Here is an 18,008-nt window from a genome sequence, read left to right as displayed (position 1 = left end):
ATGTGGTGCGCTTTCTCAAGGGAGTTAATCACCTGTGCCCTCCTCTGCACTCTGTGGTGCCTGCATGGAATCTCAATCTGGTGCTAAGAGCATTGCAGAAGCCGCCTTTTGAACCCTTGTCGAGGGCATCTCTGAAAGACCTGACGTTGAAAGCAGTCTTTTTGGTGGCTATCACTTCAGCCAGAAGAGTTTCCGAGCTCCAGGCGCTCTCATGTCGAGAGCCTTTTCTGCAGTTCACTGAGGCAGGAGTGACTATTCGCACAGTGCCTTCCTTCCTGCCCAAGATTGTTTCTCGCTTCCATGTGAATCAGCAGCTCTGTCTCCCTTCCTTTCGTAGGGAGGACTACCCAGAGGAATACTCTGCTCTCAAATGTCTGGATGTGAGACGAGTCATCATCAGATACTTGGAAGTGACCAATGATTTCCGGAAATCGGATCATCTGTTTGTCCTGTTTGCAGGTCCTCGTAGGGGCCTGCAGGCTGCTAAGCCTACAGTGGCAAGATGGGTCAAGGAAGCCATTGCAGCGGCTTATGTGGCCGCGGGGAAGGTGCCGCCTATCCAGCTGAAGGCTCACTCCACAAGAGCTCAGGCGGCCTCGATGGCAGAGGCCGGTTCCGTCTCCTTGGAAGAGATATGCAAGGCGGCAACTTGGGCTTCGGCCCATACATTCTCCAAGCATTACCGCTTGACTGTGGCTGCTCGGGCGGAGGCCCGGTTTGGAGCTTCAGTGTTGCGGTCAGGGATTTCTATGTCCCGCCCTGGGTGAGTACTGCTTCGGTACATCCCACCAGTCTATGGATTGATCAGCTTGATGATATGGAAGGTAAAATTATGTATCATACCTGATAATTTTCTTTCCATTAATCATAGCTGATCAATCCATAGTCCCTCCCAGATATCTGTACTGTTTATATTCTGGTTGCATTTCAGATTCAAGTTTAGTCTTCAGTTCCTGTTCAGGAAGACTTCGTGTTCAAGTTATTTTTTCACTTGGATTCTTCAAGAGTTGAGACGAGTTTGTGTTACAGTGAGCTGCTGCATTCCTCTCCCCTCCGCTTTACGGGGCTGGATTGAGATTTAAATTCTGCCGGCACTCCCTCCCGCTTCGTGCGGCTGTAGGGCAGCTTTGTACCCCTCCCGCTTCGGCGGTGTTAGGGTCAGTCAGCTCCTCCCGCGGTTGCGGTTGCAGGATAAGCCAGATCCCCCCGCATTGGCGGGGTGGAGTCCCTCCCCCGCTCCGCGGGGATGAGCTGGACGGATTCCCCTCCCCCACTTGTGTGGGGATGAGCTGGGTTAATTCCCCTCCCCCGTTTCGGCGGTGGTGAGCTGGGCAGAGTGTCCCTTTGTGGGTGTAATTCTCTAAGTGCTGAGTCCTGCGGATGGAGCTTTGATATCGACATACTGAGGAGTTTCCGGCAGCACATGACCACATATAGGGAGGCAAAAGGATTGCTCTCTATCTCCACCTGCTGGTAGATGGACACAACCCACCAGTCTATGGATTGATCAGCTATGATTAATGGAAAGAAAATTATCAGGTATGATACATAATTTTACCATAGGAAATTAAATTTTTCTTGCTCTGTTTGCTCTTTTGATTTTTTTTTTTTTAATTGGTCTCATCTATGGTTTTTGCTTTCCTCTATCTTCTCTTAACTTTCTTACCAGAGTCTTCTGTCCATATGGCATTTCTTCTCTCTCCATATCCATTATCCATCTTCCCTCTGTCTCCCTGTATGTATTGTGCCCCCATGTTCAGCATTTCCTTTCCCTTACTCAACATCTCCATTCTGTATCCCTGTCCCCCCCCCCCATGTTCAACCACCTCTGTGATAGAGCCACTCTCTAACCCAATGCTGCCCCCATGTCAAGCATTTTTTCTTTTGTGTCCCTAACCCCCCACCCAAATTCAGCATTGCCTCCTCTGTCTATCCCTATGCTTCCCCCATGCCCACTTTCTCCCTTCTGTGTCCCTAGCCCTTCCTGTGTCCAGCTTCTTCTTTCTCTCTACCCTCCCCACCCAGCATTGCTCAGCATCCTTCCTATTCTCATGTACAGTATCTCTGTCTCTTTCCTCTCCACCCAGTGGTCCAGCATGTTTCCTCCTTCCTTGAGTCCAGCATCTCTCCCTTCCATCCTTCACAGGACGGCATATCTCTTTCCCTTTTCTTCCCCCCATCCAGTAACTTCTGTGCATTCAGCATCTCTTCCCCCCCCCCCATTTCCTTCCATCTCCAACAGTCCCATATCTGTCTTTCTCTCTCTTTCCTCCGGGTCCAGCACCTTTCCTACTCCCCCCCCCCCCCCCCACCCCTTCTTCTCCCTGGCTTCCCACCCTGCATCACTTCCAAACTTGTCGTTTCCACCGGCTGTGGAAGCCATAAACGCACACTGCAGCTGGCCTGGGAACCGTTCCTTTGCCACATCCCACCCCTGAGCAAACAGGAAGTTGCATCAGCAGATGAGAGCGGGGTGCGGCAGAGGAACGGTTTCCAGGCCGGCCGCAAACAGTGTGTGTTTATGGTTGCTGCAGCAAGTGAGGAAGACTGGTTTCTAAGTGCTGCCGGGGTGAGGGGCAGGAGAGGTGCTTGGGCTCAACCTGCAAACCTTAGGTGCCAGCTCTGAATTTAGTTGTCATGGTGACCTGGTGCCTGGGGTTTATCGAGCCCTTGTCTAGAGTACTGTTAAGTCATTTCTACAGAGCAAATTTCAGAGGTCAGGTTGAATATCCTTTTCTAAACACTGATATTTGGTGTAGCCTTCTTATCCATGCAAAATATGGTCAGGAAGGAGAAAGACTGCAGAATTCAATGTTTCATGCATGTCTTTTATTCGTACCAGAGCCACCTCCAGCCTCTGGCAATGTAAGAGCCAAAGGTGGGGCAGACAAGTTAAAACACAGGTTGGTTTGGCATTTTTATGAGATCAGTAATTATCTTGCAGGGAAGTATTTCTGGGAATCTGGTGTTACGATCCTTTATTTTCAGTTGTTGAGGGACTTTATTCTCCTCTTGATAGAGCCACCCACTCACCCTTGTTTTCTCTCTGTTGTCATTGCAGCAATAGTCTTAAGGCTGAGCACCATTCACATGGAACCATGTATCAGAGTTTCAGAATCCAGTCACCGGGAGCTGCCCCTAATAATTACATGATTCTCTTTGCACTTGCAGCTTCATCTGACCCTGTGGGGGGAAGAATTGAGGATCTTGTGTATAGTAATATGCCCTGCACTGCTAATGAGTCACCAGGCCAGCCTGTGTTCTCTTTTATTACCCTGTTATGGATCATGGTTCATCATATGCTTTTACATGAAAGCTTATGGTAACACTTCAGCTTTTTAGGCTTTATAGTAGTAATTTCACTTCTTTGTGCTTGTTTGGATAGCTTGAGTTAGTTTTTCAAGGAATTGCAGCCTAAAGTAGATGCAATTGAGAATTACCAGGTGAGCCTGGTTTTACACCCCCTGCCCCCAAGGACATGTTGTTTCAAGAATCCTGCTTCTTTCAGAGAAATTGAATCTTTGGAGGTGATGGGGTAAAAACTAAAGCTTATCCCATCTTATAATCCTGTGATTAATAAATCAAAAGCTAGAATGGCCATAACCCAGCAGTGAGGCCCTTTTCCATGGAGACCATGCTTCTCTGACAAATTTATTTAAAGGGTTTTTTTTGTTTGTTTTTTTAACTCAGAGTGAAACTGAAGCATTTTGAAAAGTTCCAGGACACAACAGAGGCTCTGGCAGGTAAATAGTGAGTTCACACATAACTGAAGTAAGTGAAATGCATGTGGTGGGGTTTTTCAGGTGCTACACATCTATGTGGATGTGTGCTGCTGCCCTGAAGCTGTGGACTTGTTGCGCAGTTACTGACTCATGCTATGAATGAGCAAACTGCTGGTGGAACTACAGCCAGATTTAAAAAAAAAAAAAGAAAAAGTTGAAAATTCCATGTGGTTGCTTCTGGTCACCGTGTGGAGCGCTTCCCTGCTCAGGTTCTGGCTTCATGCGAGTGTACGCACCTCTGTTGTCAATGATGGATTCTTGTTGAACTGAAATACGATGATTTTATATCAACATTTCGTCACTACCACTGAGACGACAGATTAAGTACCTCTAACAAGCTAGAAAGTAATGCGAATTGCGTGTTGCAGCTAGAAGCAGGAGATTGGCCGAGGGAAGTCATAGCAGTTGTTCTCGCATATGGGTTACTGATCCTCTCTTGAAGGGGTACAGTTTATGAATTAATAGTTTGGCCACAGCTGTGCTAGGGCCAGATCACAACTATGGGCAAGTACAGAAAAAGCAGATGAGTCCATAGCCAGGGCTTAAAAAGTTACTTTCTCATTCTGTTGCATCTGTGGCACTGTTTCTCACATGGCTTTCTGTGCCACAGTTGGCTGTTTTTTTGTAACACTTACTGTTTCAAAATTATTTGGGGGGAAAAGCTCCTTAAAAAAGTGTATAGTTAGTATTGAAAATATCCTGTTTCTCAGCTTTGTTGCTTTTTTTTCTTTTTCTGGGTCTCCTCTTTTGATATTTGGTTAATTTCACACTTTTTGAAATAGGATACCACAGTGGTTTCCAAACCACCATATGTAAATCTGTCTTACGAATATTCATTGTAGATATCCTACAAACCTGACTGGGGAGTAGAGACTTGCACGGGAACGGGGTTCGCGGGAATCCCACGGTGTTCCTGCGGGGACAGAAGCAGTTCTGCAGGGTTCTCGTGGGATGGAAACAATTCCTGCAGGGTTCCCGTGAAAGTGTATGCTGCACTTGCACAAGCATCTCGCTTACCAAGTACCAAGTTCTTTGAGTGCTGTCTCCTCCTCCTCCTCACTTTAACAGTACAGATAGGGAAAGTCTCCATGAAGGAGGTGGTACAGACACAAATGGTGATGGAATTCAAAAAGGCATGGGATGAACACAGAGGATCTCTAATTAGAAAACAGAAGTTACAAAAAAACCTAAAGTTAAATGGCTGCATGTGTGTGGATGTTTTGAGTGACACTTAAATGGTGACTCTGACTGTGATGAACTAGGGCCGATATTGGGCAGACTTGTATGGTCTGTCTCTCATATATGGTAATCTGGTTTAGGATGGGCTGGAAAGGGCTTAGACAACAACTTCAGTGGCTGGAACTTGAGGATAGTGCTGGACAGACTTTTATGGTCTGTTTCCCATAAATGAAAAGACAAATAGGCTGCAGTGGGCTTCGATGACATCTCCAGCAGTTGGAACATAAGAATAGGGCCGGGCGGACTTCTGTGGTCTATGTCCCAGAAACGCCAAAGAGAGACCATAATCAAGTATATAATATCGCATTCATTGTTTTAATTATGAATTGATAATGAGCGTGAGTATTGGGCAGACTGGACTGTTCAGGTTTTTATCTGCTATCACTTACTATATTACTGTTAATCCTCCCTGCTCCGGGCTGATGTGCAGACCTCAGCTCTAACACAGGCACAAGCCTCGGGTGTCACCTGATCTACTGGTGCGTTCATGTGGCGACCTCTCAGCACACAGTGCCAGTGAATCAGAGACACGTCTTACTTGTGCGCACCAGTGTTCCAAGTTCCAGCTTCTGTTCCTTCCTTGCCTATAGTGCTGCAGGTCGAACCCAGAGAGAGAGACTGAGAGAGCCAAACTGATTTTTAAAAAATGTACCAGTAAATTCTTAAGGGGATGGGTTAAATTCTTGCATGGATGGGTGGGGGTGGGTAAGATTCCAGTTGGGAATGGGCGGGGATGGATAAGATTCCAGTTGGGAATGGGCGGGGACGGGTAAGATTTCTGTCCCTGTGCAACTCTGTACTGGGAAGCCCCCAGGACAGGTTTGGGAACCACTGAGATATGTGCTTTATTATGACTGTCCTCACATTTTAAAAAGTTTCCTTCAGAGGACCCACTGTATTTACACTTTATATAGATCAATGTGATGTCTGCATTGGTTTCTAATGGTCAGCCCACAATACCCCTTTTGATTCATATATTTAGGAAGGCACAAACCAGGGGAGCTTTCAAAAATTACTCTGTGTTCAGGAAGTCTGATTAAAATCGGAACAAATGAGGACTCAATTATTTTATTTGCATAGACAGAGCTATATTCTGGGGAAAAAAAGTGTTATTCAGCTTCTCTTCCCCCCCCCCCCCCCCCCCCCCCGTATGGCAAAATATTTCCTTGGAATAAAAGTAAAAACTTATCTTCCCTTCCGTCTCTGTTCACTGTGATGGCGGAAGACTGTTTTCTTAGCATGTCTGGAGAGTTTTTGTGGCACTTTCTGTATTTGACTCTAAGGTGCAGGGGATGGGTAGTTTGAGTAGGGATTTCTTTTCCTGTTTCTGAAGAGAGCGGTAGTTTGATCCCAGATACTGATTGATGTTTTCTGCTGTGCAGCTTCCACAGCTCTGGTGGAAGGGAAGCTCAGCAAGGGCTTGAAGAAGGTTCTGAAGAAAATCGTTGCAAAGGAAGCCCATGAGCAGCTGGCAGTAGCCGATGCCAAGCTTGGGGGTGTCATTAAGGTGAGCACTGGTTTGCGTCTACAGGCTTTAGCAACTTTTGAGGGTGCCTTCAGCCACCACGGTGTACATGCTGAGCTGATGCTTTCAGTATCGTAGGTGTCCCAAATGTGACTCAGGCCATGTAGCGTCAAAGGAAGTGAATAAAGTTAATAGTTAAAATTCAGAGATTAGTAGAGAAGCTTTGTAACTTGGCAAGACCCTGGCCCTGTGAGTAAAGGATGGTTAAGGGGCACTGCTTTAGTAATTAAGGAAATCCTAACCCTTTTTGCCCTTTTCTTCCTACAGGATAAACTGAATCTGAGCTGCATTCATAGTCCGATGGTGGCGGAGCTGATGAGAGGAATTCGCAATCAGGTTGAGGGACTCATCGCAGGCCTTCCGGCCCGGGAGATGGCTGCCATGTCTCTTGGACTGGCACACAGGTAAGTTTTCACAAGCATATTTGATACTTGTTTGATGATGAATACTGGATATTTGGGTGACAAGTTTTCCTGTGAACCAGAACTTTAGTCATAAGGAATCCTAACTCTTTTAGCCAGCTGCCATTTAGTAACACCTTGGAGCAACCTTTTAAGCACCTAGGGAGCTTAAAATTTCAGATGTAATTGTATTCACTGATCTTGCTAGGCCAGTCGGTTATGTTCCCCAACCAGCAGGAGGTAGAAATTACTTTCCTGTAACATTACCGATATAAGAGATTCAGAGTAGAATCTGTCAGTAACATAGTAAGTGACGGCAGATAAAGACCTGTACAGTCCATCCAGTCTGCCCAACAAGATAAACTCATTTTACTTGATAAGCTATACAGTGATACCTCGGTTTTCGTTGATAATCCGTCCGAAAACAGTCAATGAAAACCGAGGCAATTATTTCCGTATGAATCAATGTAAATCCAATGAGCACGAGAACACATGGGTTGCCCTTTGTTTTCACAAAATTAGCAGCGAAAACCGAGGCAGCCAACGAAATCCGAGACAAATTTTTCACTGAAAGAATCAACGAAAACCGAAACCGACGATATACTTTATACATATATATACTGACAAATATATATATACTGACAAATCAAACGAGTATATATATATATATATATATATATATATATATATATATATATATATATACTCGTTTGATTTGTCAGTATTTCTCTACCTCCAGCAGATGGTGCGGGTTGGACTGGTGCAGCAGGAATTTTTTTTTTTTTTTTTGCAGAGGAAGCCTGATTCCCCAGGTCACAATCTATGGGCTGTATCCTCTTGATTGAGTCCCTTTGACTAGCTGGTCTGCCAGGGATCAGGCTAAGTCACTTCTGTGGTAGAGCTTGGAGGTGCTCCTGTTTTTGGCCCTCTGCCACCTAAGTCTTAGCCCACAGGCATGTTCTTTGGGCTGTGAGCTGGGACTTCTCCCTCCGCTTTGTGGGAAAGCAGTTTAGATACTCTGACAACATGACGACAGTGGTGTATGCCAACAAGCAAGGGACAGTAGCTCATGAGATTTCTTGGCTATATCACTGGACAGAGCTCCACCCTCTCTGTGATGCACATTGTGGGGGTGAACAGCTTACATGCAAACCTTCTGAGTTACATGATGCTGGATCCCTGGGCATAGGAGTTGAGCGCCTCAGCCTTTCAGCTAATAGTGAACCTCTGGGGCAGACAGAGTATTAATCTGATGTCCACCCTGTAGAATGCCAAGTGTCCCTACATTCAGCAGGTGTGACGTGTTCAGCAGGGATAGATGCCCTGGTACAGTGGTGATCCTTTGGAGCCTTTTATGTATTTCCTACCTGGCCTTTGGCTATTTCCTGAGGAAGATTGCATTATACTCAATCCTTGTCATCTGTGCTACGCAGACATAATCTGCCTTCTGGTGGTCCATCCTCTGCTTCATTCCAGAGGACATGGGGCTTTATTACAGCAGGGTCCAATTGTCATGGAGGATCTGGATTCTTTTTGGCTTGCAGCTTGTCCCCTGAGAAGGCACCACCTGAGGTGCAAGGGCTAATTAGCAGCAGTAGTAGCAGTGCTGTTCAAGGGGGTTCTGCCGTCAAGAAGATGCATGACAAGAGAGTGGAGCAGCAGCTTTAGTTGGGATTTGCCTCGGGGGCTGCATGTGTGCAAGGGCCATGTTATAGTGGTTGAAGCAGCTGCCCCAGTATCCTGAGATTTCCCACCTGGAGTTTCGGAGATGGCCTGAGATTCACCAGAAGAGTTCTCAGCGACTCATCAGTGTTATGTCGTGCCAGGAGAGGGAGTCATTTTTGTTCAGCCTGGTGGCCCAAGCTTCAGGCACTAGTAGGTCTTTCAAACTGGGTTTTTCTACTACTTATTTCTATAGCACTATTAGATGTACACAGCGTTGTGCAGTAAATATGTAAGAAACAGTGCCTGTTCTGCAGAGCTTACAATCTAATTAAGATAGATGAACAGGACAAATAAAGGAATTTTTTTTTTTGAAATGACTAAAATGGACATGGGTACCGAACAAGTGATTAGGAGTTAAAAGTAGCCTCAAAAAGGTGGGCTTTTAGCCTAGATTTGAATTTGGCCAGAGACGGAGCTTTTTACTGACTCAATCTATTCCAGGCATACAGTGCAGCAAGATAAAAGAAACGGAGTCTGGAGTTGGCAATGGAGGAGAAGGGTACAGATGAGAGATTTACCCAATGAACAGAGTTCCTGGGGAGAAGTGTAGGGAGAGAGATGAGTGGAGAGGTACTGAGAAGCTGCAGAGTGAATGCACTTGTAAGTCAATAAGAGGAGTTTGAAGTGTATGTGGAAATGGATAGGGAGCCAATGAAGTGACTTGAGAAGAAGGCTAATATGAGCGTAGCGACACTTATGCAATATAAGGTGTGCAGCAGAATTTTGATTGGATTGAAGGGGAGAGTGATGGTTTAGTGGGAGTCCTGTGAGAAGCAAGTTGCAATAATTTAAACATGAGGTGACAAGAGTGTGGATACGGGTTTTGGTAGTGTGCTCAGAAAGGAAGGGATGAATTTTGGTGATCTAGAGAAAGAAATGAAGACAGGTTTTTAGCAGTCTTTTGGATTTGCAGAGAGAGAGGAGTCATAGGTGGTCCCAAGGTTGCGAGCTGACGAGACAGGGAGGATAAGAGCATTGTCCACAGAAATAGAGAATGGGGAAAGAGGAGACGTGTGTTTAGGGGAAAAGAAGAAGCACAGTCTTGGCCACATTTAGTTTCAAATGGTAGTGAGACATCCAGACAGCAATGTCAGAGAGGCAGACTGAGTTTTGTTCCTGGATTCCTGCTGAAATAGTTGATGTGGAGAAATAGATCTGGAAGTCATCAGCATAAAGATGATACTGAAAACCATGGGAGAAGATTAGAGTAGAAAGGAATAAGTTTAGATGGTGAGAAGAAGAGCCCAAGACAGATCCTTGAGGTACACCAAAGAGCAGCGGCTTCTTGTCCCTCCCAGTGGTGCTGGGGGATCCCGGTCTACCCAGTAAGGGTGCGCCGGCACCCTTGGTGGTGCAGAGAGGGGCCAGATTGTCCCATTTTCACCACAAGTGGATCTATATAAGCTCAGATCAATGAGTCCTGGAGGTGCTAGAGAGAGCATATGCCCTGGAGCTGGCCCGCCCCATTCTGGAAACCTTCATGATTTTCCTCTGTGGCTCAGAGGTACAGCAGCAGGCTGTCACTCTTAACTTTGAAACATCTTCTAGAGCTGGGGACGATGGAGCCAGTCTTTCCTATGAAGTGAGACTTAGGTCAGTACTCTCATTTATTTTGTGGTCCCAAAGAAAGGAGGGACCTTTTGACTGATTTTGGACCTCAAATTGGTGAATGCCTGCCTGGGGGTTCAGCATTGTTGCATGGGCACCCTGCACTTGAGGAAAACTACTGTTTGACCAGGCAAGTTCTTGACCTCTCTCAATCTCCAGAGGCACATCTCCCTATTCCTAGAATGAAAGATGGGTAGCCTCTTCCAGTTTCATGCTCTGCCCTTTGGGTTGGCAACAGAACCCCACACCTTCTCCAAGGTGATGGTGGTGTTGGCAGCTCCCTTGGATGATTGGTTGACCCGTGCCAACTCAGCAGCAGTTACTAGGACAGCCACCTCCAAGTCACCTAATGGAGAGGTGGGGTGTGATGAAATGCCTAGCCGCTCACCTGAGGTTACTCTGCGGCCACTTAGAGGGTCTATCCCAGCACAACTCAGGTCTGCCTTCACCTGCTGCTTGTTCTCTACGCTAGCACCCTCCTCCCACCGACTGGGTCACAACCGTATCTGGGTGAGTCTCCCACACTCAAATTACCCCCAGTGATGTCTAGGTTACTGGGGCCACACACTCAGTGGTCCCATGGTTCCCAGAAAGCACAGACCCAACACACAAATCACCAGGATTCTTTATTAGTCCAGACAGGCAGAACGAACAGACAATTGTGTTTATTCTCAGAACTTGGAACAGTGAACAAAAATGTGCAATTGGCAAACAATAAGAGGTAACTGAAATATGGATCAATTATAACACTAACTAAACATCTATATACTTCTAAACGGTATTTTATTTTTTATTTTTGTTACATTTGTACCCCGCGCTTTCCCACTCATGGCAGGTACCTGGGAAGATCAGGACTTATAATTGTTCACTTAATAAAGAGATCAGTCACCCTTTTCTTCCTGAAGCAACAACCAGCACGACTGGGGCAGTTTCAAACTCCAGGCCAATCAGAGCCCAGTCAACAAGTTTTAAACATATACTTGCTTCCTGCTTGTGTTAAAAAAATAGGAGAAATACACTTCAGACATACAGTGGTGGAAATAAGTATTTGATCCCTTGCTGATTTTGTAAGTTTGCCCACTGACAAAGACATGAGCAGCCCATAATTGAAGGGTAGGTTATTGGTAACAGTGAGAGATAGCACATCACAAATTAAATCCGGAAAATCACATTGTGGAAAGTATATGAATTTATTTGCATTCTGCAGAGGGAAATAAGTATTTGATCCCCCACCAACCAGTAAGAGATCTGGCCCCTACAGACCAGGTAGATGCTCCAAATCAACTCGTTACCTGCATGACAGACAGCTGTCGGCAATGGTCACCTGTATGAAAGACACCTGTCCACAGACTCAGTGAATCAGTCAGACTCTAACCTCTACAAAATGGCCAAGAGCAAGGAGCTGTCTAAGGATGTCAGGGACAAGATCATACACCTGCACAAGGCTGGAATGGGCTACAAAACCATCAGTAAGACGCTGGGCGAGAAGGAGACAACTGTTGGTGCCATAGTAAGAAAATGGAAGAAGTACAAAATGACTGTCAATCGACAAAGATCTGGGGCTCCACGCAAAATCTCACCTCGTGGGGTATCCTTGATCATGAGGAAGGTTAGAAATCAGCCTACAACTACAAGGGGGGAACTTGTCAATGATCTCAAGGCAGCTGGGACCACTGTCACCACGAAAACCATTGGTAACACATTACGACATAACGGATTGCAATCCTGCAGTGCCCGCAAAGTCCCCCTGCTCCGGAAGGCACATGTGACGGCCCGTCTGAAGTTTGCCAGTGAACACCTGGATGATGCCGAGAGTGATTGGGAGAAGGTGCTGTGGTCAGATGAGACAAAAATTGAGCTCTTTGGCATGAACTCAACTCGCCGTGTTTGGAGGAAGAGAAATGCTGCCTATGACCCAAAGAACACCGTCCCCACTGTCAAGCATGGAGGTGGAAATGTTATGTTTTGGGGGTGTTTCTCTGCTAAGGGCACAGGACTACTTCACCGCATCAATGGGAGAATGGATGGGGCCATGTACCGTACAATTCTGAGTGACAACCTCCTTCCCTCCGCCAGGGCCTTAAAAATGGGTCGTGGCTGGGTCTTCCAGCACGACAATGACCCAAAACATACAGCCAAGGCAACAAAGGAGTGGCTCAGGAAGAAGCACATTAGGGTCATGGAGTGGCCTAGCCAGTCACCAGACCTTAATCCCATTGAAAACTTATGGAGGGAGCTGAAGCTGCGAGTTGCCAAGCGACAGCCCAGAACTCTTAATGATTTAGAGATGATCTGCAAAGAGGAGTGGACCAAAATTCCTCCTGACATGTGTGCAAACCTCATCATCAACTACAGAAGACGTCTGACCGCTGTGCTTGCCAACAAGGGTTTTGCCACCAAGTATTAGGTCTTGTTTGCCAGAGGGATTAAATACTTATTTCCCTCTGCAGAATGCAAATAAATTCATATACTTTCCACAATGTGATTTTCCGGATTTAATTTGTGATGTGCTATCTCTCACTGTTACCAATAACCTACCCTTCAATTATGGGCTGCTCATGTCTTTGTCAGTGGGCAAACTTACAAAATCAGCAAGGGATCAAATACTTATTTCCACCACTGTAATTAAAACAGGGAAATATCCAATACATGTTACAGGCTTAAAACACACTGTTTCTTTACAGGAGGAAGGGGCTCTCTGACACGTAACACCCCTAGCACCCACCTGGGGTTAGTCCTGTGGCCACCTGGAGAGTCTCACCCAGGCCTGTCTGCACCTGTGGACATGCCCATTGTAATGATTCAGTGGCTTAGCCAGGAAATGACAAGCAGATCAGGGAGAGATCTAAGCCCTGCTCCCCAGTGCCCCAGCAGAGAATCGTAAGGGAGGTTAAAAGCCTGATCGGCCTGAAACTTGCATAAAACCTAAAAAGAAAGAACCTTAAAAACAAATGCATTCATTTTGCAATCAGTGTATCTTAAGAATACACTGGTATAGCCTGCCCATGTATATAGTGCACAGGGGTTGCACATGGTTTGTAAAAATATATATAATGCACACATTATATGCATGAAAATGCAGTAAATTGCTGTTAAAGGAGAATGCATGCTTTGCTTTGTACCTCAAATATAAATCGCTAGGCACCAAGGTAGCCAAATGATGCAGTTAGCTACCAAGGTACTCTGTGATGGGGAGTTTAAACATCATTCTCTGTTGTGCTGTTATCAATGACTGAATCTAGTTGGACTGAAGGAACCATGATTTAATTCAACCATTTGTCACTGCCACTGAGAAAAGCAATGAAATGTTCTTTAAATAATGGTGTATGCTTCAGTGTAGTATTGTCTTTCTATTTAAAGGAAAATTCCATATCATCATGCTGATCAATCCATAGACTGGTGGGTTGTGTCCATCTACCAGCAGGTGGAGATAGAGAGCAGTCCTTTTGCCTCCCTATATGTGGTCATGTGCTGCCGGAAACTCCTCAGTATGTTCTCTATCTCAGCAGGTGGTGGTCACACACAGCAGCAGCTCTGGCTAGGTCTCCAAGCCTAATCTTTAGGTTTTGTTGAGTACCTGGGGTTGAGGGCTCTTCTTGAGCAAGTGCAAACCTGGTGGCGCCAGGTCCCTCCTTTTCTCCCCCCTCCCGCTGGCTCCGTTAAAAAAAAAAAAAAATTTTTGGACGTCCTTAAAGGCGTTTATTTCGACGTTTATTTAAACGTTTATTGCAGCTACTCACTGGGACACCAGGTCGTTACAGCTCGGAGCGAAAAAGCAGGTAATTTTTACCTTTTTATAGCGGGCAGGGGGTTCCCCGATCGATCTCCACGTGGCCTATGGCGTCGGAGGGCGAGGGCGCGAAGAATCGCTCCCCGGTCCGCGTGTGCGCTTCTAGCGGGGATGCGGGGGTCTTAAAGTCTGATTCGCCCTTGTTGGGTGTCAGTTCGGAGGCCGGTCAGTGTCCCGGGTCTTCCTCCGGTGCGGCAGTTTTTCCCGCCATAAACGCCCATCCCCCGCTGCTCGCCTCCGCCATCTTGGCCGGCCATTCTGCTCGGATGGCTTCTTCTTGGGCCGCCCTTGAGCTGGGAGACGTTAATGCCATGGCCGCCCTTGATTTGGACGACGGCAAAAAAGCGGCTAAAGTTAAGCGCCGTTCTTCCCGCGCGGCTCCTTCGCGGAGTGTCGCGCCGGACGCCATTTTGGATGCGCAGCATGTTTCTCCCCCGCTCTTGCTGAAGTGCACAGTCTGGGGGGTTTCTCCCCCGAGTTTATTTTGCTGCTGCATCAGGCCTTCCTTATGCAAAACGCTGCCCCTTCTCCCTTGTCCGATAAAGGGGTTGAGGCCCCCGGAAGTAAACGCCCTCGGGTGGATTCCCAGACCTTAGAGGACTCTGTTTCCTCTGATGTAGATGAGGGCAGCGTATCTGAGTTCTCCCAACGGTCCTTTGGGGATTCCTTGGAGGAGACGGATTCCCGCTCGGATGGAGCGGATGACCCCTCTGCAGCGCGGATCTTTCGCTCAGAGGATTTGCCCAACCTGTTAGTGCAGGCCATGAGCATTTTGAAGATTTCCTCTCCAGAGGACGTCTCTCCCTCAGCCCCTGTTGGCTCCGCCATTATGCTGGGGACGAAGCGCCCGCCTAGAACCTTCCACGTGCATGATGCCATGCACACCTTAATTTCGGCTCAATGGGATGTCCCGGAAGCGAGCCTCAAAGTGGCTAGGGCTATGTCCCGCCTCTATCCTTTGCCTGAAAGTGAACGGGAGGCCTTTCTTTGGCCTACCGTGGATTCTTTAATCACTGCGGTGACTAAGAAAACGGCGTTGCCGGTGGAAGGTGGCACGGCCCTAAAGGACGCCCAAGACAGAAGACTGGAGGTGGCCTTAAGGTCGTCCTTCGAGGCGGCTGCCTTAAGTTTGCAGGCCTCAGTTTGCGGCTCCTATGTGGCCAGGGCGTGCCTCACGATTGTGCAGCGGGCTTCCCCCTCGGATCCTTCCTTGAGAGCTGATTGGCCGGCCCTGGAATCGGGCTTGGCTTATTTGGCAGACTTACTGTATGATGTCTTGAGAGCCTCGGCTAAAGGTATGGCTCAGACAGTCTCTGCGCGGCGGTGGCTTTGGCTGAAACATTGGTCTGCGGACCACGCCTCTAAGTCCCGCCTGGCTAAGTTGCCTTTTAAAGGCAAGCTGCTCTTTGGGGTCGAGCTGGACAAAATTGTGACCGATCTCGGCACGTCTAAGGGCAAGAGGTTACCAGAGGTCAGGGCTCGGGCCAGTGCTCGCCCCGGTATCTCCAGAGGACAGTTTCAGGAAGCCCGTCGCTACCGCCCGGACAAGTCGGGCCCCTCTGCCCCCTCTTCCTTCAAGAGGAACTTCTCCCCCAAGCAGCATTCCTTTCGCAGAGACCGCCGTCCCGGAGGTGCGCCCTCCGGTCCTCCCCCAGGGTCTCGTACCCAATGACGGGGTCCTGGTCCATGGCCCAGTGCAGATTGGAGGACGCCTGTCCTCGTTTCTGGGCGAGTGGACCAGGGTAACTTCAGACGCTTGGGTGCTGGAAGTCATCAGAGACGGCTACAAGCTAGAGTTCTGCCGACCCTTAAGAGATGGGTTTGTACTCTTTCCCTGCAAGTCTCCGGTCAAAGCTGTGGCAGTGCAGCAGACATTGGACAATCTGATCCACCTGGGTGCGGTCGTTCCGGTGCCAGAAAATCAGCTTGGCAAGGGATGTTACTCCATTTACTTTGTGGTACCAAAGAAAGGAGGTTCTGTACGGCCTATCCTCGACCTCAAAGGAGTCAATCGGGCCTTGAAAGTTCGGCACTTTCGCATGGAGACTCTCCGCTCTGTTATAGCGGCAGTGAAGGCAGGGGAGTTCCTGGCATCCTTGGACATCAAGGAAGCGTACTTGCATATTCCCATCTGGCCTCCTCATCAACACTTTCTGCGTTTTACAGTCCTGGGCCGACACTTCCAGTTCAGAGCCCTCCCGTTCGGGTTGGCTACTGCTCCGCGGACCTTCTCCAAAGTAATGGTGGTCATCGCGGCCTTCCTGCGAAAGGAAGGAGTACAAGTCCATCCTTATCTGGACGACTGGTTGATCCGAGCCCCCTCTTATGCAGAGTGCGGCAAAGCTGTGGACCGGGTGATTGCTCTTTTGAGCTCCCTGGGGTGGATCATCAACTGGGAGAAAAGCCAGCTGCGCCCGACTCAGTCCCTGGAGTATCTGGGAGTTCGATTCGACACCCAAGTGGGCAGAGTGTTCCTGCCGGACAATCGGATTGTCAAACTTCAGGCTCAGGTGGACCAGTTCCTAGTAGCCTCTACGCTTCTTGGGACTATGTGCAGCTGTTGGGCTCTATGACGGCCACGATGGAAGTAGTGCCCTGGGCCAGGGCTCATATGAGACCACTACAACACTCTCTGCTGCAGCGCTGGACTCCGGTGTCGGAGGATTATGCTGTGCGCCTTCCCTTGGACCCAGCAGTGCGCAAGGCGCTGAGCTGGTGGCTGAAGACAGACAAGTTGTCTGCAGGGATGCCTCTTGTGACCCCGGAGTGGATTGTTGTCACGACGGGCGCCTCTTTGACGGGCTGGGGAGCCCACTGCTTGGGAAGGACAGCGCAGGGGCTCTGGTCTCCTGCAGAAGCAAAGTGGTCTATCAACCTCCTGGAACTCAGAGCCATTCGGTTGGCGCTTTTGGAGTTCATCCCGGTACTGGTGTTGAAGCCTGTACGGGCCCTGTCGGACAATGCCACGGCTGTGGCCTATGTCAACCGCCAGGGAGGTACCAAGAGCGCCCCTCTAGCCAAGGAAGCCATGAATCTATGCCAGTGGGCGGAAGCGAACCTGGAACAACTGTCAGCGGCCCACATTGCCGGAGTCATGAATGTCAAGGCGGACTTTCTCAGTCGCCATACCTTGGATCCCGGAGAGTGGCAGTTATCGGCTCAGGCGTTCTTGGACATCACGAAGCGCTGGGGCCAGTCGAGCCTAGATCTGATGGCGTCATCGGCCAATTGCCAAGTGCCGCGCTTTTTCAGCAGAGGACGGGACCCTCGATCTCTGGGAGTAGATGCTCTTCTCCAACAGTGGCCGACACAGGAGCTTCTCTATTTGTTCCCGCCCTGGCCCATGTTGGGCAGGGTACTCCTGGGATAATCCTGGTGGGTCCGGACTGGCCCAGACGTCCCTGGTATGCGGACTTGATCAGGCTCTCAGTGGACGACCCTCTGCGGCTGCCAGTGGAGCAGGGCTTGTTGCATCAGGGTCCCGTGGTGATGGAGGATCCCTCCCCCTTTGGTCTTACGGCCTGGCTATTGAGCGGCAGCGTCTGAGGAAGAAGGGCTTCTCAGACAAGGTCATCGCCACTATGCTGAGAGCGAGGAAGCGCTCTACTTCTACTGCTTACGCCAGGGTTTGGCGTACCTTTGCAGCGTGGTGTGAAGCAGGATCACTTTCTCCCTTCACTGCTCCAATTTCTTCAGTGTTGGCGTTCCTGCAAGAAGGTCTGGAGAAAGGCCTGTCGCTCAGTTCCCTTAAAGTCCAGGTAGCGGCTCTGGCTTGCTTCAGGGGCCGCCTGAAGGGTGCTTCCCTGGCTTCACAGCCAGATGTGGTACGTTTTCTCAAGGGAGTTAATCACCTGCGCCCTCCTCTGCACTCAGTGGTGCCTGCGTGGAATCTCAACCTGGTGCTAAGAGCCTTGCAGAAGCCGCCTTTTGAACTCTTG

The 18,008-nt window shown here is 48.5% G+C and overlaps 1 protein-coding gene and 1 non-coding gene across 2 annotated transcripts in view; both read left to right on the top strand.

Annotated features, from left to right (window-relative positions):
- The window catches only part of NOP58 (NOP58 ribonucleoprotein), a 76,897-nt gene that overhangs the window by 13,201 nt on the left and 45,688 nt on the right, over positions 1-18,008 (top strand). The window contains exons 3-5 of the mRNA XM_030209387.1: positions 3,691-3,743; positions 6,404-6,528; positions 6,814-6,950. Of these exons, the coding sequence (XP_030065247.1) occupies positions 3,691-3,743; positions 6,404-6,528; positions 6,814-6,950 (315 nt within the window). The remainder of the gene's footprint in view (positions 1-3,690; positions 3,744-6,403; positions 6,529-6,813; positions 6,951-18,008) is intronic.
- Positions 4,017-4,105, top strand: LOC115475180. The gene has a single exon (XR_003942964.1). It is a non-coding gene; the product is annotated as a small nucleolar RNA SNORD70 (small nucleolar RNA).

The sequence above is a fragment of the Microcaecilia unicolor genome, chromosome 7, assembly GCF_901765095.1.
Source record: "Microcaecilia unicolor chromosome 7, aMicUni1.1, whole genome shotgun sequence".
NCBI lineage: Eukaryota > Metazoa > Chordata > Amphibia > Gymnophiona > Siphonopidae > Microcaecilia > Microcaecilia unicolor.
The sequence above is the reverse complement of the archived record's forward strand: the minus strand, read 5'-3'. Positions and strand labels throughout refer to the sequence as shown.